The 24,227-nt window shown below is 42.8% G+C and overlaps 1 protein-coding gene across 3 annotated transcripts in view; it reads left to right on the top strand.

Annotated features, from left to right (window-relative positions):
• LOC115102875 (far upstream element-binding protein 3-like) overlaps positions 1 to 24,227 on the top strand; it is a 64,230-nt gene that overhangs the window by 7,627 nt on the left and 32,376 nt on the right. For all 3 annotated transcript variants that reach the window (XM_029623290.2, XM_029623289.2, XM_029623288.2), the window contains exons 3-12: positions 5,126 to 5,159; positions 6,300 to 6,349; positions 7,971 to 8,042; positions 8,291 to 8,348; positions 8,757 to 8,919; positions 17,350 to 17,448; positions 17,576 to 17,680; positions 17,811 to 17,913; positions 18,461 to 18,561; positions 19,422 to 19,563. In XM_029623290.2, coding sequence (XP_029479150.1) covers positions 5,126 to 5,159; positions 6,300 to 6,349; positions 7,971 to 8,042; positions 8,291 to 8,348; positions 8,757 to 8,919; positions 17,350 to 17,448; positions 17,576 to 17,680; positions 17,811 to 17,913; positions 18,461 to 18,561; positions 19,422 to 19,563 — 927 coding nt within the window. The remainder of the gene's footprint in view (positions 1 to 5,125; positions 5,160 to 6,299; positions 6,350 to 7,970; positions 8,043 to 8,290; positions 8,349 to 8,756; positions 8,920 to 17,349; positions 17,449 to 17,575; positions 17,681 to 17,810; positions 17,914 to 18,460; positions 18,562 to 19,421; positions 19,564 to 24,227) is intronic.

Genomic DNA, 24,227 nt, shown 5'->3' with positions numbered 1-24,227 from the left:
TTGCAATCCTCCCACTTTTTCCTCCAAATATAACGATGGTCATTATGGTCAAACACTTCTATTTTTGTTTCATCAGACCAGAAGACATTTCTCCAAAAAGTACGATCTTTTTCCCCATGTGCAGTTGCAAACCGTAGTCTTGGCTTTTTTTATGGTGGTTTTGGAGCAGTGGCTTCTTCCTTCCTTAATAACCTCTTGGAATCACCATTCCTGAATCCGGGATAATTGTCATCAACTACGCTAAATAGCATTGCGCAACGGTCAAATAATCTTACCAGAAAATATTCATATTCATGAAATCACAAGTGAAATATAGCGAAACACAGCTTAGCCTTTTGTTAATCACCCTGTCGTCTCAGATTTTGAAATGATGCTTTACAGTGAAAACAATACAAGCGTTTGTGTAAGTTTATCGATATACTAGAAAAACATGTACACCTAGCGGCAGGTAACTTGGTCACGAAGATCAGAAAAGCAATCGTTTACCTTTGATGATCCTCGGATGTTTTCACTCACGAGACTCCCAGTGAGAGAGCAAATTTTCCTTTTGTTCAATAAATATATTTTTTATATCCAAATACCTCCGTTAGTTTGATGCGTTATGCCCAGGAATCCACCGGAAATAGCGGTCACGACAACGTAGACAAATTCCAAATTATATCCATAATATCGACAGAAACATGGCAAACGTTTTTTATAATCAATCCTCAAGGTGTTTTTCAAATATCTATTCGATAATACACTGCTCAAAAACATAAAGGGAACACTAAAATAACACACCCTAGATCTGAATGAATGAAATATTCTTATTAAATACTTTTTTCTTTACATAGTTGAATGTGCTGACAACAAAATCACACAGAAATTATCAATGGAAATCAAATTTATCAGCCCATGGAGGTCTGGATTTGGAGTCACACTCAAAATTAAAGTGGAAAACCACACTACAGGCTGATCCAACTTTGATGTAATGTCCTTATAACAAGTCAAAATGAGGCTCAGTAGTGTGTGTGGCCTCCACGTGCCTGTATGACCTCCCTACAACGCCTGGGCATGCTCCTGATGAGGTGGCGGATGGTCTCCTGAGGGATCTCCTTCCAGACCTGGACGAAAGCATCCGCCAACTCCTGGACAGTCTGTGGTGCAACGGGGTGTTGGTGGATGGAGTGAGACAGGATGTCCCAGATGTGCTCAATTGGATTCAGGTCTGGGGAACGGGCGGGCCAGTCCATAGCATCAATGCCTTCCTCTTGCAGGAACTGCTGACACACTCCAGCCACATGAGGTCTAGCATTGTCTTGCATTAGGAGGAACCCAGGGCCAACCGCACCAGCATATGGTCTCACAAGGGGTCTGAGGATCTCATCTCGGTACCTAATAGCAGTCAAGCTACCTCTGGCGAGCACATGGAGGGCTGTGCGGCCCCCCAAAGAAATGCCACCCCACACCATGACTGACCCACCGCCTAACCGGTCATGCTGGAGGATGTTGCAGACAGCAGAACGTTCTCCACGGCATCTCCAGACTCTGTCACGTCTGTCACATGTGCTCAGTGTGAACCTGCTTTCATCTGTGAAGAGCACAGGTCGCCAGTGGCGAATTTGCCAATCTTGGTGTTCTCTGGCAAATGCCAAACGTAAGCACAACCCCCACCTGTGGACGTTGGGCCCTCATACCACCCTCATGGAGTCTGTTTCTGACTGGTTGAGCAGACACATGCACATTTGTGGCCTGCTGGAGGTCATTTTACAGGGCTCTGGCAGTGCTCCTCCTGCTCGTCCTTGCACAAAGGCAGAGGTAGCGGTCCTGCTGCTGGGTTGTTGCCCTCCTACGGCCTCCTCCACGTCTCCTGGTGTACTGGCCTGTCTCCTGGTAGCGCCTCCATGCTCTGGACACTACGCTGACAGACACAGCAAACCTTCTTGCCACAGCTCGCATTGATGTGTCATCCTGGATGAGCTGCACTACCTGAGCCACTTGTGTGGGTTGTAGACTCCGTCTCATGCTACCACTAGAGTGAAAGCACCGCCAGCATTCAAAAGTGACCAAAACATCAGCCAGGAAGCATAGGAACTGAGAAGTGGTCTGTGGTCACCACCTGCAGAACCACTCCTTTATTGGGGGTGTCTTGCTAATTGCCTATAATTTCCACCTGTTGTCTATTCCATTTGCACAACAGCATGTGAAATGTATTGTCAATCAGTGTTGCTTCCTAAGTGGACAGTTTGATTTCACAGTTTGAGTTCACAGAAGTGTGATTGACTTGGAGTTACATTGTGTTGTTTAAGTGTTCCCTTTATTTTTTTGAGCAGTGTACATTTGATTGTCAACTAGCTAAGGGCGCGTTCATAAATTGCCTCCAGTGTGCTCTGGGTTGTTCGTAAATTCAGAACGTTGACAGACTGTCTGTTTGTAAATTCAGAGTTAGATGTTACTGTTGTCCGGTGTAGCTCAGTTGGCAGAGCAAGGCACTTGCAACGCCACGGTTGTGGGTTCGATTCCCACGGGGCACTAGTATAAAAATGTATGCACTCACTACTACTGTAAGTCGCTCTGGATAAGAGCGTCTGCTAAATGACTTAAATGTAAATGACGTAAATGTAAATTATATTATTAGAGATTCACAGCGATGCTTTGCCTGGCTACCCAGACTCGATGCTTCTCCACGCCCATTCACTTTAGTGTCTTCTCTGCAATGAGTCTGGATCTGAGTACCTCCCCGAGTACCTCCCCGACTCTTCACCGAATGCATACACATTTGGGACCATCTGATTGGTCCAGAAACCGATAGGTTGGCCCAGAGCAAAAACACAGCGGTTTGAAAATTCATCATTGGCTTTGAGACGATCCAATCGCTGGTGACTTTGTTTTGTACAATGCCCTTCACCACCACAAACGACTTCAATGATGGCAGTATGTTTATTTATTTTATTTTACCTTGACTAGGCAAGTCAGTTAAGAAGAAATTCTTATTTTCAATGACGGCCTAGGAACAGCCTGTTCAGGGGCAGAACGACAGATTTGTACCTTGTCAGCTCGGGGAATCGAACTTGCAACCTTTCGGTTCCTAGTCCAACGCTCTAACCACTAGGCTACCCTGCCGCCCCGTATGTAGCGAACAACAGAGCAGCGTAATAATTTTGTCTCATCAGGCTAAACGAAGCTGATACCTATTGTTATTATCTGAATTCTTATTTAGCTTTTTTCCTTTACATGGTCAAATAACTCAAGATTGGTAAAATAAAACTAAAAGTCAAATTCACTCCGAATTTCGGACTCATCACAACAGCCCCTAAAGAGTTTAAGAAACGAAAGTTTATGCGTTTAAAGATGGCCACGCTATACCAGTAGCGGCGTATTAGCACATATGCTAAAAATATTTCACATCTTCTCATGAACAATAGTTATAAATGGCCCATGGTACATGTCTTAATTTAGTTTGAGAAAAGCTAAGGGATTGGTCAAAAGATGGCTGAGTTATTGGCAAATCAGATTAATGTGTCCATTGAATAAACCACTTTAAATTCGCTCCACATTGGCCTATCAACTTTTTAAAATGGTTTTATTTAACCCTTATTTAACTAGGCAAGTCAGTTAAGAACTAAATCTTATTTATAATGACGGCCTATCCTGGCTAAATCCTCACTTAAATCCTCATATCCGCCGCCCCATTTGACCTAGAGACTTGGACCTTTTTATGTAGGTGTTTTTTCTCATGGGGAATACATTTGCCTCACTGGCCCACAAGGTCCTTCAGAATAGAGGAAAATCTATCTTAAAAATGTTACACCAAATTCGATATGTAGGCCCATGGTAAAGGCAAATCAGATTAATGTGTCCATTTTAATAAACCACTTTAAATTCACTTTAAATTCAATAAACCACTTTAAGTTCACTTCACTCTGGCCTATCAACTTTTTAACGTTTTATTTAACTAGGAAAGTCAGTTAAGTTATTTACGTTGACGGCACTGCCCTATGGTACTCCCAATCACGTCTGGCTGTGATACAGCCTGGAATCAAACCAGGGTCTGTAGTGACGCCTCTAGCATTGAGATGCCTTAGACCGCAGTGCCACTTGGGAAACTGGTATATAAACTCAATACATTAAGTGAACACGTTCAGGGATACTTTGGGATTTTGGCAATGAGGCCCATTATCTGCTTCCCCGCAGTCAGATTAACTCATGGATACTATTTGCAAACTAGCATAACTCTCTAATTAGCGTTGGCTTGCGAAACTACCTCTACCTTCCTTGATACTGGACACAGAGAGTCATACAAACACGAGTTCATCTGACTGGGGAAGTAGGTAAAGGGCCTCATTGCCAAAATCCCAAAGTATCCCTTTAAGAATGATTACCTGCTGCATTCAAAGATAATCAACCTACAGCACTAGACTAAACTTTACTGATTGCTTTATAAGGAAGATAGTTCCCACATGATAGTGCTTGCTTTGTTATCCATCTGATCTTGTCCTCATCCTGTGAACCCTGTTCATTGCTGCTTGCAATTTTATTATTGGATTCATTCAACTAATGGGCATTTCAATTAGACTTAAGACTCTTTTTATTTTTTACTTTGGCTAATAGTCATGATAAAAAGTAGTGGTGTAGTGTATCCTTTACTCATCTGGGCTGTTATGCTGCATTTCGGATGAGCCCTCTCGGCTTCTCCGTCAGTTGTTTTCGGCCTGTTGTAGCCTATTATTGTCTCTGGTTTGTTAATGTTGAAGGAATAGCTGGACTCTGTGTCGTCCCAAGCTTCATCCCCTAGCTTTGGGTTCTGGCCAGAGGGAGGCATGTCTAATATGCTATTAACTGGGAGGGGGTTAGCTTAGCTAGCATACTCAACTTTATACCTGTCATAGGCTCATCTCCTAGTGGGGTGGTGTATTGCACACACACTTTACTTTGCCATCCAGCTGTGTGTCTGATATAAAAAAAATATTGACAGATCCATCTCATCATTTTCACCCTCTGCCCAGGCACATAACTCCTGCAATTGGGCTCTTTGGCACGGGTGCAGTTAATCCTTCTAATCTTTTTCTCTCTCCACTGCATCTCCGTCTGGCTCCATCTGGCTCTGGTCCCATCCCTGGTTGGCTCTTGTCTATTTCCCTCACAGTAGGTAACCAGCTGGGAGCCATGGTACATCAAAGGTAAGCCTGTAGCCAGCACCAATTTACCCGCTGTATTGACAGACTAAATAGGTATTGATTGAGAAATCTGTGCGATGATTCCCCCTCCTCCACGTCATTTTAGCTTACTGTCCAACCTAAAGACATAACTTTGGATCCCCAGTGGGATAGCACTGAAGTACTGAGACCTGATAATGATTGGTGCTCAGCATCACTGTTTTGTTAGACTTTACTATATTTTCAAAGTATTATAGATACTGAACAAAAATATAAACGCAACATGCAACAATTTCAAAGATTTTACAGTTCATATAAAGAAATCTGTCAATTGAAATAAATTCATTCGGCCCTAATCTATGGATTTCGCATGACTGGGAATACAGATATGCATCTGTTAGTCACAGATACCTTAAAAAGAAATGGGCCTCACAATGGGCTTCAAGATCTCGTCACGGTATTTCTGTGTATTCAAATTGCCATCAATAAAATGCAATTGTGTTCGTTGTCCGGAGCTTATGCCTGACCACGCCATAACACCACCGCCACCATGAGGCACTCTGTTCACATCGTTGACATCAGCAAACCGCTCGCCCACATGACGCCATACACGTAGTCTGTGGTTGACGCCGGTTGGATGCAGTGCCAAATTCTATAAAACGATGTTGGAGGTGGCTTATGGTAGAGAAATTAACATTTAATTATCTGACAACAACTCTGGAGGACATTCCTTCAGTCAGCATGCCAATTGCACGCTCCCTCAACATGACATCTGTGGCATTGTGTTATGACAACTGCACATTTGAGCCTTTTATTGTCCCCAGCACAAGTTGCACCTGTGTAATGACCGTGATGTTTAATCAGAATCTAGATATGCCACACCTGTCAGGTGGATGGATTATCTTGGCAAAGGAGAAATGTTAACTAACAGGGAGGTAAGCAAATTTGTGCACATTTTTGAGAAATTTGTTTTTTCTGTGCGTATGGAACATTAAAGGCATTTTTTATTTAATGAAACATGGGACTAGCACTTTAGATGTTGCACTTATATTTTTGTTCAGTGTAGTTCACATTGTTGAATGGAGTGATGGAATGTAATCATTTGACATCTGCTGGCCTTTCTATTTGATATATTTTGTCTCTTTTCACCCTTTTGTCATTTAGGGCTGTCATGACAGAAGACTTTAAAGTGCCTGATAGAATGGTTGGATTCAGTAAGTACATGTTATGGGAGGTGTGCTCTGGTTTGGGATGGTTTTGTCTTTGTATGCTTTGTTTTGAATTATGTTAAGGATGTATTCATTAGTGTTGTCCCTGACGAAATACAATGTCAGACCGAGAGTCGTCGTCTTTTGACCAATCGATTGCGTGCCTGTGTTGTAATAAAATCAACTATATGTACTGAGTTTGTTGTTATGCTTTAAGCACACTGTTTGATTAATTTAGGAGGACACGCAAATTATTTGAGGGAGCCTGAGAGCCAAACCAGAAGAAAGAAAATCAAAAATTAACATTGTATTTTCAGCTGTTTGAAGCTGGTGTACAAAACCTAAAGTAAAAGATGCCAAAACTAAACTTAAGACCTGGAAACATAGAAATAGCCCACATAAAACAGATCTACTGTTTCTTAGACTTGCTTGCAATGAGAATGACAGATCTATAACACATATTTCTATATGAATTTGGTCATGCCACCCCAAAAGTTACATATTGCAGCTTTTTTTCAATCAGAAATACTATTAGACATCCCGAAATGGGCACATTTATAGACCTACATTTGCGCACAGGTCACAGGTTCGGTAGCTCGGCCTACTTCTGAATGCGTAATCAGGTGCGCATCCTGACTCAACATTGACAGGAGCGCTCAAAACAAAAGACAAAGAATAAATGAAATAAACCTAAACTTCTTTCTCACAAGAGTAGCATAGGTTGTGATCTATGCAAACAAGGTGCCTACTCTGTGAAAATCAGAACGGTAAACAACTGTAACAATATATTGAATGCATTAACAGAAATTACCCTAACCAAATAACAAAGTAGTTAAGAAATTATGGTGATTAACGGTAAATGTAGGCTACTACTGGTGATATGTAATGAGGAATTGATACACTAACGCTCAAAGGCTAACATTTGTCACAATGAATGTGAATGAAGTGGCAGGAGAGAGCTCATTCTGGAGAGAGATGTAGCTTGTGCATCTTAGCCACACCCCTTCTTGGACTGTCATCACTCCGCGGCCTCCTCAATGGATTAGTCCACTAAGCCAGGCGCAAATCAGACTGGTGTCATGTGCCATGAAAGAAACCAATAATCTTAGCCACACCCCTTCTTGGACTGTGTCATCTCCCCGCAGCCTCCTCAATGGATTAGTCCACTAAGCCAGGCGCAAATCAGACTGGTGTCATGTGCCATGAAAGAAACCAATAATCTTAGCCACACCCCTTCTTGGACTGTGTCATCTCCCCGCGGCCTCCTCAATGGATTAGTCCACTAAGCCAGGCGCAAATCAGACTGGTGTCATGTGCCATGAAAGAAACCAATAATCTTAGCCACACCCCTTCTTGGACATGTGTCATCTCCCCGCGGCCTCCTCAATGGATTAGTCCACTAAGCCAGGTGCAAATCAGACTGGTGTCATGTGCCATGAAAGAAACCAATCTATTTGCGACTGCTCGACAAATCAAATACTGTTAAACCATCAGCCTATCGACCAAACAATCAACCAGTCGACTTTAACGGGGTCAGCCCTAGTATTTATTTTGTCCGGCACATTACCTGAACTATTTTCTCCTCTCCCATCCCACTTTTATTTTCCTCTCCTCCCATTTATTTTAGTCATAGGCAGAGGAGGAGAACAAATTACAAGAATCCAGCTGGAGTCCGGGTGTAAGATTCAAATTGCGTCTGGTAAGCAGCCATCAATATGTCCCATAATGTCTGACTACACACACTTCCAACCTTCATATGATATAATAACCAATATCAGAGTGCTTTTAGTTGAATATCTCAGCTAGCTTGATGCGCTGTCAGCAATGCAAAATGGATTATCATGACTGTTTTTGCTCAATACTGAAGGGGCTCTTGGAAACTTGACTCCTTTAACTGTATGCTGTTCTATACATGATGCTGACTGTAATGTCTGTTTGTCATGGTAGAGAGTGGAGGTATGATGGACAGAGCCTGCTCCCTCACTGGAACCCCTGAGAGCATTGAGTGAGTTTCTATATTGACGGTTGAACGTGTTCAATTCTATAAACTCAGTAAAGAACCGTCGACATCCTTTGTCATTTTGAACAATATGTTTCCGTCTTGAGTGTACCCTATTGCATTTAATGGCCCCATATTATGTGGGAAGTCCCCTTACTTACAGTCTATAGATGCTCACAGTATCAACTGTAACCCTGTTGGAATTAGGTAAAAATATATATATTTAACGGTCACTCCAATACTACAGTTTTGACAATGCATAATACATTTTTAGAAACCACATTGTGGACCACTCAGATAGTCTTGAGACACTGTAGGACAGTCATTGTAGGAAATCAGTACAATATTTCATTGGTTTCGGTGATAATACATTCCATCATCTATAATTCATTGATACCATTTGCACTCCACCAGGCAGGCCAAGAGAATGCTTGGTCAGATAGTGGAACGCTGTCGGAACGGCCCAGGGTTCCACAGCGAGGCTGAGAGCAACAGCTCAGTCCAAGAGATGCTCATCCCAGCCAGCAAAGTGGGCCTGGTCATTGGAAGGGGAGGGGACACCATTAAGCAACTGCAGGTATGTCTTCCAAGAGAAAAACATTACAATTGATTAGGATCTCTGGCTTTACTCCCTCTAGCCTGGCTATTCCCAAACTGGGGTACGCAATGCCGTCGGGGGTACGCCAAATACAAAATGCGGTTCACATTTTCTAACAGATCATTTCGATTTTCCAACGGGGCTAAACATTTGGGTGAGGTTTTTTTGTCCCCTGAGTAGCCTTGTTTCACTGCCAGAAATAATATTCAACTATCTAGTATTCAGCTAAATAAAGATTCAGTAGCCTGGTCAAATAATAAACATCCAATCACATGAACCATTACTCTCTTTTGGGAATTCCACTGTATGTAGCCAAACGTAGCTGCTGCTCATTCAGGCCCACGTCCATAGAGACATATACCAGCTCCACTGGTAGTACTGCTACTGCCAATAGTACTACACCTGCACTGTTTCACGATGCATCAGTGACATGGCAGGAGGTGTTTTGAAACAATTACTGCTTTGCATACAAGCCAGTGAATTATATGCGTTACAGCTGGATGAGTCAACAGACGTGGTGGGCCTGGCACAGCTCCTGGTATATGTCCGTTATGTTTATGGGGGGTCAATTAAGGAAGACATCCTCTTCTGCATGTCACTGGAAATCAGGACAACAGGAGACTATATTTTTAAAGTACTGAACAGCTTTGTGACATCGAATGGACTTTTGGTGGTCAAGATGTGTTGGTAACTACTGATGGCGCAAAAGCCATGACAGGGAGACATAGTGGAGTCGTAATGCGCGTGCAAGCAGTTAACGAGTTTCTCACACGACTGGCCTATCCGGGCAATGTTTTTTCTCGCCTGAATGATCTGAATTTAGGATTACAGGGACTCCGCAAGAATATTCAAAATGCAGAATAAAATTGAGGCTATGAATAAAAGGTTGGAGCTCTTCTCTGTCTGCATTGACGAGGACACAGGTCTTTCCACAATGGTAGGATTTTTTATGTGCAAGTGAATTCAAGCTTACGGACAATGTTGAATGTGATATAGCGAAGCACTTGAGTGAGCTGGGTACGCAGGTACTTTCCCAAAACGAATGACAAAAACAACTGGATTTGTTTTCCCTTTCATGTCCTGCCTCCAGTCCACCGATATCATTGCAACAAGCGCTTCTATGAAAATTGAATTTAATCAGAAGCCTCTGACAGATTTCTGGATAGGGCTGTCTAAGTGTATCCTGCCTTTGCAAATCTCGCTGTTAAGACACCCTTTGCAACCACTTACCTATGTGAGAGTGGATTCTCGGTCCTCACCAGCATGAAAAATAAATAATCAAATCACATTTTATTAGTCACATGCGCCGAATACAACAGGTGTACAGTCATGGCCAAAAGTTTTGAGAATTCCACAAATATAAATTTTCACAAAGTCTGCTGCCTCAGTTTGTATGATGGCAATTTGCATATACTCCAGAATGTGATGAAGAGTGATCAGGTGAAATGCAATTATTTGCAAAGTCCCTCTTTGCCTTGCAAATGAACTGAATCCCCAAAATACTTTTCCACTGCATTTCAGCCCTGCCACAAAAGGACCAGCTGACATCATGTCAGTGATTCTCTCGTTAACACAGGTGTGAGTGTTGACAAGGCTGGAGATCACTCTGGCATGCTGATTGAGTTCGAATAACAGACTGGAAGCTTCAAAAGGAGGGTGGTGCTTGTAATCATTGTTCTTCCTCTGTCAACAATGGTTTCCTGCAAGGAAACACATGCCGTCATCATTGCTTTGCACAAAAAGGGCTTCACAGGATATTGCTGCCAGTTAGATTGCACCTAAATCGACCATTTATCGAATCATCACGATCTTGTGTGAAGAAGGCTTCAGGGCGCCCAAGAAAGTCCAGCAAGTGCCAGGACCTTCTCCTAAAGTTGATTCAGCTGCGGGATCAGGGCACCACCAGTACAGAGCTTGCTCAGGAATGGCAGCAGGCAGGTGTCAGTACATCTGCACGCACAGTGAGGCGAAGACTTTTGGAGGATGGCCTGGTGTCAAGAATGGCAGCAACAAAGCCACTTCTCTCCAGGAAAAACATCAGTGACAGACTGATATTCTGCAAAAGGTACAGGGATTGGACTGCTGAGGACTGGGGTAAAGTCATTTTCTCTGATGAATCACCTTTCTGATTGTTTGGGGCATCTGGGGAAAAAAGCTTGTCCGGAGAAGACAAGGTGAGCGCTACCATCAGTCCTGTGTCATGTCAACAGTAAAGCATCCTGAGACCATTCATGTGTGGGGTTGCTTCTCAGCCAAGGGAGTGGGCTCACTCACAATTTTGCCTAAGAACACAGCCATGAATAAATCAAATCATATCAAATGTATTTATATAGCCCTTCGTACATCAGCTGATATCTCAAAGTGCTGTACAGAAACCCAGCCTAAAACCCCAAACAGCAAGCAATGCAGGTGTACAAGCACAGTGGCTAGGAAAAAAAAGGCCAGAAAGGCCCTAGAAAGGCCAGAATCTAGGAAGAAACCTAGAGAGGAACCAGGCTGAGGGGTGGCCAGTCCTCTTCTGGCTGTGCTGGGTGGAGATTATAACAGAACATGGCCAAGATGTTCAAATGTTCATAAATGACCAGCATGGTCAAATAATAATAATCACAGGCAGAACAGTTGAAGCTGGAGCAGCAGCACGGCCAGGTGGACAATGACCAGCATGGTCAAATAATAATAATCACAGGCAGAACAGTTGAAGCTGGAGCAGCAGCACGGCCAGGTGGACTGGGGACAGCAAGGAGTCATCATGTCAGGTTGTCCTGAGGCATGGTCCTAGGGCTCAGGTCCTCCGAGAGAGAGAAAGAAAGAGAGAATTAGAGAGAGCATACTTAAATTCACACAGGACACCGGATAGGACAGAAGTACTCCAGATATAACAAACTGACCCTAGCCCCTCGACACATAAACTACTGCAGCATAAATACTGGAGGCTGAGACAGGAGGGGTCAGGAGACACTGTGGCCCCATCCGAGGACACCCCCGGACAGGGCCAAACAGGAAGGATATAACCCCACCCACTTTGCCAAAGCACAGCCTCCCACACCACTAGAGGGATATCTTCAACCACCAACTTATCATCCTGAGACGAGGCCGAGTATAGCCCACAAAGATCTCCGCCACGTATGAAAGAGCCCTAGTAAGCCAGTGACTCAGCCCCTGTAATAGGGTTAGAGGCAGAGAATCCCAGTGGAAAGAGGGGAACCGGCCAGGCAGAGACAGCAAGGGCAGTTCGTTGCTCCAGAGCCTTTCCGTTCACCTTCACACTCCTGGGCCAGACTACACTCAATCATATGACCCACTGAAGACATGAGTCTTCAGTAAAGACTTAAAGGTTGAGACCGAGTCTGCGTCTCTCACATGTGTAGGCAGACCATTCCATAAAAATGGAGCTCTATAGGAGAAAGCCCTGCCTCCAGCTGTTTGCTTAGAAATTCTAGGGACAATTAGGAGGCCTGCGTCTTGTGACCGTAGCGTACGTGTCGGTATGTATGGCAGGACCAAATCAGAGAGATAGGTAGGAGCAAACCCATGTAATGCTTTGTAGGTTAGTAGTAAAACCTTGAAATCAGCCCTTGCCTTGACAGGAAGCCAGTGTAGGGAGGCTAGCACTGGAGTAATATGATCAAATTTTTTGGTTCTAGTCAGGATTCTAGCAGCCGTATTTAGCACCAACTGAAGTTTATTTAGTGCTTTATCCGGGTAGCTGGAAAGTAGAGCATTGCAGTAGTCTAACCTAGAAGTGACAAAAGCATGGATGAATTTTTCTGCATTTTTGGACAGAAAGTTTCTGATTTTTGCAATGTTACGTAGATGGAAAAAAGCTATCCTTGAAACAGTCTTGATATGTTCTTCAAAAGAGAGACCAAGGTCCAGAGTCACGCCGAGGTCCTTCAGTTTTATTTGAGACGCCTGTACAACCATTAAGATTGATTGTCAGATTCAACAGAAGGTCTCTTTGTTTCTTGGGACCTAGAACAAGCATCTCTGTTTTGTCCGAGTTTAAAAGTAGAACGTTTGCAGCCATCCACTTCCTTATGTCTGAAACACATGTTTCTAGCGATGGCAATTTTGGGGCTTCACCATGTTTCATTGAAATGTACAGCTTGTGTGCCATCCGCATAGCAGTGAAAGTAAACATTATGTTTTCGAAAGACATCCCCAAGAGGTAAAATATATAGTGAAAACAATAGTGGGCCTAAAACTGAACCTTGAGGAACACTGAAATTTACAGTTGATTTGTCAGAGGACAAACCATTCACAGAGACAAACATATCTTTCCGACCGATAAGATCTAAACCAGGCCAGAACCTGTCCGTGTAGACCAATTTGGGTTTTCAATCTCTCCAAAAGAATGTGGTGATCAATGGTATCAAAAGCAGCAGTAAGGTCTAGGAGCACGAGGACAGATGCAGAGCCTCGGTCTGATGCCATTAAAAGGTCATTTACCACCTTCACAAGTGCAGTCTCAGTGCTATGATGGGGTCTTAAACCAGACTGAAGCATTTCGTATACATTGTTTGTCTTCAGGAAGGCAGTGAGTTTCTGCGCAACAGCCTTTTTAAAAAAAATTGAGAATGGTACCAATACATCCTCCGATAGCATCTTCTCCCAACCATCCAGGAACAGTTTGGTGACGAACAATGCCTTTTCCAGCATGATGGAGCACCTTGCCATAAGATAACCATAAGATAACTAAGTGGCTCGGGGAACAAAACATCAATATTTTGGGTCCATGGCCAGGAAACTCTCCAGACCTATTGAGAACTTATGGTCAATCCTCAAGAGGCGTGTGGACAAACAAAAACCCACAAATACTGACAAACTCCAAGCATTGATTATGCAAGAATGGGCTGCCATCAGTCATGATGTGGCCCCGAAGTTAAATGACAGCATGCCATGGTGGATTGCAGAGGTCTTGAAAAAGAAGGGTCAACACTGCAAATATCGACTCTGCATCAACTTCATGTAATTGTCAATTAAAGACATTGACACTTATGCTTGTAATTATGATTCAGTATTCCATAGTACCATCTGGCAATATCTAAAGACACTGAAGCAGCAAACTTTGTGGAAATTAATATTTGTGTCATTCTCAAAACTTTTGGGCACGACTGCTAACTTACGAGCCCCTAACCAACCATTTTCAAAAAAAAATACAGATACAAATAAGAGATAAAAGAAACAAGTCATTAAGGAACAGCAGTGAAATAACAGCAGCGAGACAATACAAGGGGGGGTGCCGAGTCAATGTGCGGGGGGCACTGGTTATTCAAGGTAGTATGTACATCCTAGGTAGAGTTATTAGTGACTATGCACAGATGACAACAGAGAGTAGCAGTGGTGTGAAGGGTGGTTGAGGGAGGCACTGCACATTGTTTGTTAGCCATTTGACACATATGTTCAGGAGTCTTATGGCTTGGGGGTAGAAGCTGTTTAGAAGCCTCTTGGACCTAGACTTGGCGCTCCGGTACCTCTTGCTGTGCGGTAGCAGAGAGATCAGTCTATGACTAGGTTGGCTGGGAGTCTTTGACAATTTTATGGGCCTTCCTCTGACACTGCCTGGTATGGAGGTCCTGGATGGCAGGAAGCTTGGCCCCAGTAATGTACTGGGCCGTTCGCACTACCCTCTGTAGTGCCTTGTGGTCAGAGGCCAGGGCAGTTGCCATACCAGGCAGTGATGCAACCAGTCAGGATGCTCTCGATGATGCAGCTGTAGAATCTTTTGAGGGTTGAGGACCCATGCCAAATATACACTACTGTCATGGTGTGCTTGGACCATGTTAGTTTGTTGGTGACGTGGACACCAAGGAACTTGAAGCTCTGAACCTGCGCCACAGCAGCCCTGTCGATGAGAATGGGGGCTTGCTCGGTCCTCTTTTTCCTGTTGTCCACAATCATCTCCTTTGTCTTGATCACGTTGAGGGAGAGGTTGTTGTCCTGGCACCACAAGGCCAGGTCTCTGACCTCCCTATAGGCTGTCTCGTCGTTGGTGATCAGACCACTGTTTTATCATCGGCAAATTTAATGATGGTGTTGGAGTCGTGCCTGGCCATGCAGTCATGAGTGAACAGGGAGTACAGGAGGGGACTGAGCACGCACACCTGAAGGTCCTCTGTGTTGAGGATCAGCATGGCGGATGTTGTTACCTACCCTTACCACCTGGGGGCGGCCCGTAAGGAAGTCCAGGATCCAGTTGAAGAGGGAGTTGTTAAGTCCTCGGAACCTTAGCTTATTGAGGAGCTTTGAGGGTAATATGGTGTTGAACACTGAGCTGTAGTCAAAAAATAGCATTCTCACAGAGGTGTTCCTTTTGTCCAGGTGGGAAAGGGCAGTGTGGAGTGCAATAGAGATTGCATCATCTGTGGATCTGTTGGTGCAGTATGCAAATTGTGGTCTGTCTAGGGTTTCTGGGATGATGGTGTTGTGTGCCATGTTCAGCCTTTCAAAGCACTTCATGGCTGCAGCCGTGAGTGTTACGGATTGGTAGTCGTTTAGGCAGGTTACCTTAGTGTTCTTGGGCACAGGGACTATTGTGGTCTGCTTGAAACATGTTGGTATTACAGATTCTGACAGGGAGAGGTTGAAAATGTCAGTGAAGACACTTGCCAGTTGGTCAGCGCATGCTCGCAGTACACGTCCTCGTAATCTGTCTGGCCCTATGGCCTTGTGAATGTTGACCTGTTTAAACAAAACACTCACTAAACCCTAAACCTCAACTAAATCTTGTAATACATAATGTGGAAATTGAGCAAGTTAAAAATGACTAAACTGCTTGGAATAACACTAGATTGTAAACTGTTATGGTCAAAACATATTGATGCAGTAGCAGCTAAGATGGGGAGACTGGTAACTAAAGTTACATTAATAACTCTAAATTAAGCATATAGGAGGACCCATTCCATTGTTAACCACTCAACACAGAATAGCTGCATGTGCTCACTCCCTCAGATTGTGTGGAGAAAATATCCTTTCTATTTTATTCAACTTTGATCAGCTATATTCTTCATACTATAAAATAATGCCACGGGAATTCTAAGCAAATCTTATCTGCTAAATGAAATAGTGTAGCCCACAGTATTTGGCATAGCCAGATCAGGACCTAACATAAGGACAAGTCAGAGTATGCTGTTTTGTTTTCTGAAGTAGACTACATGTTCTTCATATCGTGTTCCTTTAGACCTGTCTAAAATAAATGATGTATGTATTAGACTTTTTAAAATGTAGATGTTCCAACGGTCTGCATCGATGGCTTGTAGGCTAAGTGTGGAAACCAGGAGATGCTAAATGTGTTTATGTTAATGGTCAGTTACCGTGAGACTGACAGTTATTTGTTTCACAATCACCGGCTGACCAAATGTTGTGACCCCGCCACAGCCCTAGTCAGCGGTAGTCACTAATATTTCTGGGGGAGCAACTTTTGTGAAACTACCTTACTAGGCAAGCCACCATACCAATTGGAGAAGAGGGTTGGGAGGTCACACAGTCAAATTGCTTCATATAATCTAAACGGATGATTAGGCTATCAAAGCAATATTTCTCAAGTTCACATTTTATAGTTAAATTTTTACATGGAGTTCATATTGGCTACCCAAGAAGGTGGTTTGCTTCATTCTGTCAGAGAGATCTAAAAGCAGCAGCCTATAGCGGGGGCTCTAGACTAATCTTTTCAAGTTCCAAAGCCTATTAAAATATTGGCTACCCAAGAAGGTGGTTTGGTTCATTCTGTCAGAGAGATCTAAAAGCAGCAGCCTATAGCGAGGGCTCTATACTAATCTTTTCAAGTTCCAAAGTCTCTTAAAATATTGGTTACCCAAGAAGGTGGTTTGGTTCATTCTGTCAGAGAGATCTAAAAGCAGCAGCCTATAGCGAGGGCTCTAGACTAATCTTTTCAAGTTCCAAAGCCTATTAAAATAGGAAACGTTTTTACCATCTCTGCAACAGAAGAGCCTCGCTATTTTGCAAAATGCATTGCATTCCTGTCTAGTCATTTGAACTCTCGAAAATAGATTTTCTGAAGATAGTGTAACATGGACCATCAACCCGATTGATTGTCTATTTTAGGAAATTCATTTGATTAAAAAAAATAATAATTAAATGCTGGCCTTATTGCCATCATCTCAAAGTTATAAATAACAGAGCAAAATTTCAGTCTGAAGGAAGTATGCTTTGAAGTGATTGAAAGGTATTTGAAAGTTCAGGAAAAGACCAGGCATAATGATTAAGCAATCTTTGTGTATGATCTATATCAATTCATTTCATTCTGTGTGGATATGTCACCCTCTGTTCTTATTGGCCTTGTATGGCTTTTGAGTGTCATAGAGGGAAACAGAAGACATGGATGTGGGAGTCTTGGCTTTCAGGAATGGGCTCTACTAGGTGTTTACCGTGTGTGTTTGTGTGTGTCAGGAGAGAATAGGAGTGAAGATGATGATGATCCAGGATGGCCCCATGCCCACCGGCGCGGACAAACCCCTGAGAATCACTGGGGATCCCTACAAGGTCCAGGTGAGACGGGAGGCCTGACTAACGTTATACAGGGCAACTACTGTCAGGCTGCTGCATGACGGGGACCATTGACTGCCATGGTGCACACACACACCGTCACGTGAATATCACTTTCTTCTCTCCATAGCAAGCTCGGGAGTTGGTGATCGAGATCATCCGCGACAAAGACCAGGGAGACTTCCGCAGCAGCCGCAACGACTTTGCGTCAAGATTAGGCGGAAGTACTTTGGATGTAAGAATGCAATGTGCATGCACCAGATGTCCAGGGAACTTCACATCCCCTGACTAGGGTGTCATTTTAAACACACCCTTGATGTTTGAGCTCACTGACCTTGTGCTTCTGACCTTTTCCCTCCCTATAGGTAGCTGTGCCCAGGTTCGCAGTGGGGATCATCATCGGCAGGAGTGGCGAGATGATCAAGAAGATCCAGGCTGATTCTGGAGTGAGGATCCAATTCAAACCAGGTGCGTGTCGAACGTTTCTTTTTACATACTGTATGTCATATGGAGGAGGGTTTCTCTTCATTGTAGCGATGTAATTATATCGGGGGAATGCAGTTTTCCCTGTTTCTTATCATACCATAACCAAGTATGTATGTGGAAAGAGGACTTTGATTCTTTGTGTCGGTGTGTGCCGTATTCAAAATGGGAAACTGAACGACCAGTTGATAAGCTTTGATTATGGTATCCCAGAAGGTGATCAGCGTGTAGTGTGCTGCACAAGTTTTGAGATGTAAAATGGTCACATTCATATTTATCACCCACCAGTTGTGGACCCCAGGAAGAGTAGCTGCTCCATGTGCAGTAGCTAATGGGGATCCTAATAAACTAAACCCACCAAGGGGAAGCAAATGTACTTCAAAGGCTGTTGAAGAATGGCGTGCACCGTTTTGGGGAAACGTGCCGTTCAGTACAAACTGTCATGCAAACGTTGAATCTAACTGAACACAGTCCTGCTTTCAGTCACCACTGTTGGCTTAGTGCATACTCTACTTCCTACTCCCACTTCCAGATGATGGCATCAGCCCAGAGCGCATCGCCCAAGTGATGGGCCAACCAGACAGGTGTCAGCATGCTGTCCATCTCATCAATGAGCTCATCCAAACAGCACAGGTACACACACACACCCAGAACAAACAAATACCGCTCCAGTAAACACTCGGAGCAAAGAACACATGTACACTGCACAGAACACACACTTTCCTTAGAAGTAGAGTGTACACACAAACGCACCACCGCCAGCAAACACACACTTGGCACAGAACATACACCAAGCAAGCACACGTACCACTCGTGATCCTTATTTTCCAGTCAATTTATTTTTCCCCATGCTGCGTCTCGACCTATGTGTGTGTCCCAAATGACGGCCTATTCCCTACATAGTGCACTACTTTTGACATGCGACCATAAGGCTCAGGTCAAAAGTAGTGCCCCGTGTAGGTAATAGTGTGCCATTTTGGACTCGTCCCATGTTGCTTGTTTTCTGGCGTGTATCGCTCAGGTGGCCAAGACAATTACCATTTAGATCTGCAAATAAGTACTGCTACTCCTGGTCAAATACAGCTAACAGATTAGTCATACATTTGGTTCTTTGTAAGTGCAGACGACCTCAAGCAAAAGTACACGTTTGCAATTAACAGGATTGATAAGATACATTATCTGATATCTTCAAATATTTGACCTGTGATATATCACAAGGACATTGTAAAAGAATTCCACTCCATGCTTGGGTTATGCTCCGGGGTATAATACCTGTACGAGCTGGTGAGGGTCTCCTTGCTGTATGTAAGAAGTTTGAATGTTTTATCATTATGAATCGCTCATTAACTTTTATATTCTCATTGTATTTATTGTCTGTAATTGTCTTAATGTCCATTGTCTTCGCTTGATGACATGTTTTAATGTATGAAAAGAGCTGCAATTAAAAGTTCCACATGGGGATAATAAAGTTATCTTATGTGTGATTGGAGCAGGAGCGCGATGGCTTTGGGGGCTCTGGAGGACCAAGAGGAAGGGGACGAGGCCGCGGGGACTGGGGTATGGGCTCTCCAGGGGGACTGCAGGAGGTCACCTACACAATACCCGCTGACAAGTGTGGTCTGGTGATCGGCAAAGGTACTGCAACTCGGTCCCTCAGTGTTCAAAGCAGTCTAGGGCAGCGTAGAACCTCGGAGCTACAAACACAACTGTATCGAACCATTATAGAAAATATGGATTGTGTATTTACACAACTTTTCTCATATTTTAGCCAGATGCTGTAATTATCGCTTGTGTTTTCTGCACATGTATGCCTAAGCAATATTTATGTTTGTCTGAAGCCTACAGTTTTTTGTTGCATTTAAAGGGCCAGTGCAGTCAAAAACTTTTGATAAGAGTTGTTTGAAAGGACCGCCTGAAGTTTCTGACTGTTTTGTTGGGGTGGAGTTTTGGCCTGCCTGGTGACATCACCAGGTGGTAAATTAGCTAAGAGCAATCAGAATGCCTTCCAAACCTCTCTGCCAATAACAGCTTGTTTTCAGTTTTCCCCGCTCCACTCAGACCACTCCCAGACCACTTTCTCAACGTGCGTCAATCCCATAGGAAGTCTATGCCAGAAGCAGCTGGGTGGCCAGTCTCCCCTCTCCCCACCTCCTCCTGCACTCATGTGTATATGGCTTTTAAAAGTGGCATTGTATGTAAAGTGTCTAATGAGAGGGACAATGCATGTAAGGTAATGTGACAAATTGTTTCGGTCTCAAAATAACAGCCCGATAGACATGAATGAGGGAATGACTGTCAAATTTGCTTATTTGCTATTCATGCTCACTCTATTGCCTGACCATTTAGTGAGTTTGCTTGCCGCGAGGAGGGGGGTGTAGTTGTGTTTTGGGTCAGTTGACAGCGGGCGCGTAGAGAACAGACGACTCATGCGAATGGTGTTCATTTAATAAAGTTAGATCAAAGTTGTATCAATGTCTTCAAGATCACATAATGATAGTATTCTACATAACAGCATAGTATAACGTTACTGTAAGACAAAAACACCACCACATTTCTCTCTACAGCCCCCGTTGTCCTAGAACTATTTTCCTTAAGTAGTTCTAAGCATGTTATTACTTCAACCTTGTCAACGTGACAAACTGACACTTTTTCATTTTTGTCAAAAACAACTTTAGTTCGAAGGAATGCCCTTTGATTTGACAGCCTGCACATGTTCATTTCGGCCAGAGACAACCATTAGACCCGATTTACTTGTTTCTACGCATGAGTTAGCCAACGTCGCCATGACAGCGCCCTCAAGTGTGATCGGGGATATCTATTGGAGTAGCAGTTTTAGCCTATCTTAATACTGTCTTTGCTATTATTTTGTAGTTAGCGCCTTAGCTAGGGCGTCATTACGACAAAGGTAGTTCACTACAGCGTTTAGTCAACTAAGCGAGAACTCTGTGGAAAGGGGCTTTCCATGACGTTTGGGTATATTGTCTGTACTCACGGGGGAATGGCCACTGACTGGATTAACTTTACATGAAAAAAACATTTTCTCATTTAGACGACTAACATCACATTTCATCTTCTCACAAATAGTTTCATATTTAATCATATACATTCCCCTACATTTGGATGTGATCCTGACAACTAGGAAATATACATTTTTGTAAAGAAAATATCGCAATTTGAAATGCTTTGGGAGTTCATTTAAATATTTTTATAGTTCAAAAAGTATAAATGCCTTGAAGTATCTACTCAAGCAATCCGAGTTGGAGCAGTCTGGACATTTGGAAGTTGTTTTTTTGTTAATAGCTTAAATAATTGAAGCTCTAGAACGGGCTAAAGAAACCAAATAATAATAACATGAAGAGTATGTAAGAAATCTAGAGTTGTGCTTTGACTTCAGCAAGCACACCTAATAATAATATTAACTAGTTGGTAACTTTACAAGGGAAGTTGTGGGGCTTGCTAAAGTTCTTTAAAATTATTTTGTGGAATCTGTTTTTAATTTGTTTTATTATTCTAATAGTGAAATAATTTCAAATGCCCATCCCTAGTCAGTAGTGGTGAGTAGCAGTAGTTCATGGTAGTTGAGTGGTCAGTAATTTTTTGTTGTTGTAGTCAGTAGTTTTGGTAAGTAAGTGTGTTCAGTAGTTGTGGTCAGTAGTTGTCAGTTGTTTTGGCAAGTAGGTGTGTGGTTCAGTTGTTGTGGTCTATAGTTTTGCTAAATACATTTTTTGTGCATAATGAACATTTCTGGGATCTTTTACTTCAGCTCATGAAACATGGGACCATCACTTTACATGTTGCGTTCATATTTTTGTTCAGTGTATGTACAGAACCTTTAGGGGTGCCATATATGAAGGAGGCAATATAACCCTTGTTGGATCTACCTAGAACAGTTGTTAGTTGTTGTGGTCTAAACTACAGTTGTTGCATGTGAAAACTGAACGAAGTGATCGGGTGAAATATGAATCAAGTGAACGGAGAAAGCTTCGCTCTATCCAATCAGAGGTGTACAGATTGCCCCTCTTTTTACAGACAGGCAAACTTGCCAGTTGAGTTATTTAGAGCACGGAGCATGATCCTGAGAAGGACGAAGCTAGTGAGCATTAGAAGTGTTCTGTGTCATTCCAGGTCGTCCAGACTGGGGATGCATTCAAAATCTTAGTGTTGGCTGTTCGGTCTGAAACAGATACACAAATCTAAGGAATTTGTCGAGCTATGAAGACGTCTCCCCCAGTCAAGTGGTTGTGGTCAGTAGTTGTGTGATTCAGTAGCTGTGTGATTCAGTAATTACGTGGTTAGTAGTTGTTGTGTTGGTCAGTGGTTGTCATCAGGAATTGTGTGCATTAGTTGTGGTCAATAGTTGAGTGATTGTGGTCAGTAACTGGTCTCTAGTTTTGGGCCATTGTTGTGTGGTTGTGGTCTGTAGTTGTGTGGTAAATATTTATGGTTCTGCTCAGTGGTTGTGGTCTGGGTGTGGTCAGTAGTGGTGTGGGTGTGGTTAGTAGTGGTGTGGGTGTGGTTAGTAGTTGAGTGATTGCGGTCTGTAACTGGTCTCTTGTTTTGGTCCATTGTTACAAGTGTATGCCTTTGTTGGCTCTCTCTGTGGTCGCCGGCTCATCTGCTGGGTAGATTGTCGACAGAACGTTTCTGGTTTGTCCACCAGAGATCAGTCTTTCCTAATTGTAGCTTGTTATAATGGATACGTCAGGCGTACCATATTCTGACAGAATGTAAATATTCTACATTCCCCTCTCTCCCTCGGTGACATAAGGATACTTCATATTTTCAATTTTAGAACTCAGAACCCATCAATAGTTACAGTTGATACGTGTTTAAATCAATTTAAGTTAGGATAGCCTGAGTTATACTATGCAAATTGTATATGTTGATAAAGGATTTAAAAAGTAATAATACGTTTGGATAGTGTGAACATGTGAGAGTTGGTGTGGTTCGGAAAGTATTCAGACCTCTTGACTTTTTCCACATTTTATTACGTTACTGCCTTATTCGATAATTGATTAAATTGTTTTCTTCTCATCAATCTACACATAATACCACAAAGCAAAAACAGGCAAAACATGTTTTTTAATGTATTACAGACCCTTTACTCAGTACTTTGTTGAAGCACCTTTGGCAGCAATTACAGCCTTGAGTCAAGTTACAGAAAATGTTGATTCAGTTACTAAAACAGCTATAACTTTTCATCAGAATATAGTTTTTTTTTGTTCAAACAGCAGATTTGAGTAGCAGACGACGGTGTAAACACTAACCTTTTGTCTAAGTTGCTGCAAAGTGGTCAAAGTAGCTGATCTGTGTCAATAGTTGCATTATTGCATTTACAGTGAATCGAAGTGATGTCACAATGGGGCCTTGAGGAAATCCCAATTAAGTTCATAGAGGACAAAAAATGTATTACCTTCAATATGAAATGTATAAAAAAAATGTATACAATCACACTATACAATCACACAATCACATGAGGAGGAAATGCTAGAATTTGCAGACGTGCCCTATTTACTTGAAATGAAATACACAGACAAGGAACTTCAACAGATGGAAGATTACAGAGAAATGAGAGAGAGAAACGGAGCAGGCAACGGCTCAGGCAGATGTCCCAACTCGAGACATCTGGAAATTGGTGGTGTACCAGTGCTCAAAGCCCACTGAAGACAAGTGTCTTTGCTGCACGGAGTGGGACCTACTTATGCCACCTGTGAAGAACCTAGAATTGTCTGGCAACGAGACGTTGATCTGAGAGCCCCGCCTACTTTGTGTAACCAGTTACAATGATTTTCCAGCTCTCATAAACCCAGCCGATGTAGAAACTTCTTTTCCATGTGCCAAAAATAAACTGGAAGAAGAGACCCTGGCCTGAGGGACCTAATAATGGCCAGCTGTCACTAAAGTAAGTAGTGGTAGTTTATTATTTTATACATAGACTTCCCAGCGTTACAGTATTCATTGGCTGTGTCAAATATGTGACTGATTCAAATCGGTCTTATGTATTGAATTTTTTATTTTTAATTTTTACATTGTATAAAAGTAGAGACTCAGAGCTACAAAATGGTATATCATACACTGTAGTTTAGGAACATTGGGAATGTAATTCTGCTTTGAAAGTTGATCAAAAAAAAAAAAAAAAATTCACCTTTGAGAAAATGCCCTTTGAATGTTTTAGTACCTAGTGAAGGGCTCTTCTTTGTCTACACCTACAGTGCCTTGCGAAATTATTCGGCCCCCTTGAACTTTGCGACCTTTTGCCACATTTCAGGCTTCAAACATAAAGATATAAAACTGTATTT

This window comes from Oncorhynchus nerka, linkage group LG20 (assembly GCF_034236695.1).
Source record: "Oncorhynchus nerka isolate Pitt River linkage group LG20, Oner_Uvic_2.0, whole genome shotgun sequence".
In the NCBI taxonomy this organism is placed as follows: Eukaryota; Metazoa; Chordata; class Actinopteri; order Salmoniformes; family Salmonidae; genus Oncorhynchus; species Oncorhynchus nerka.
This window is presented reverse-complemented; position numbering and strand designations above follow the sequence as displayed.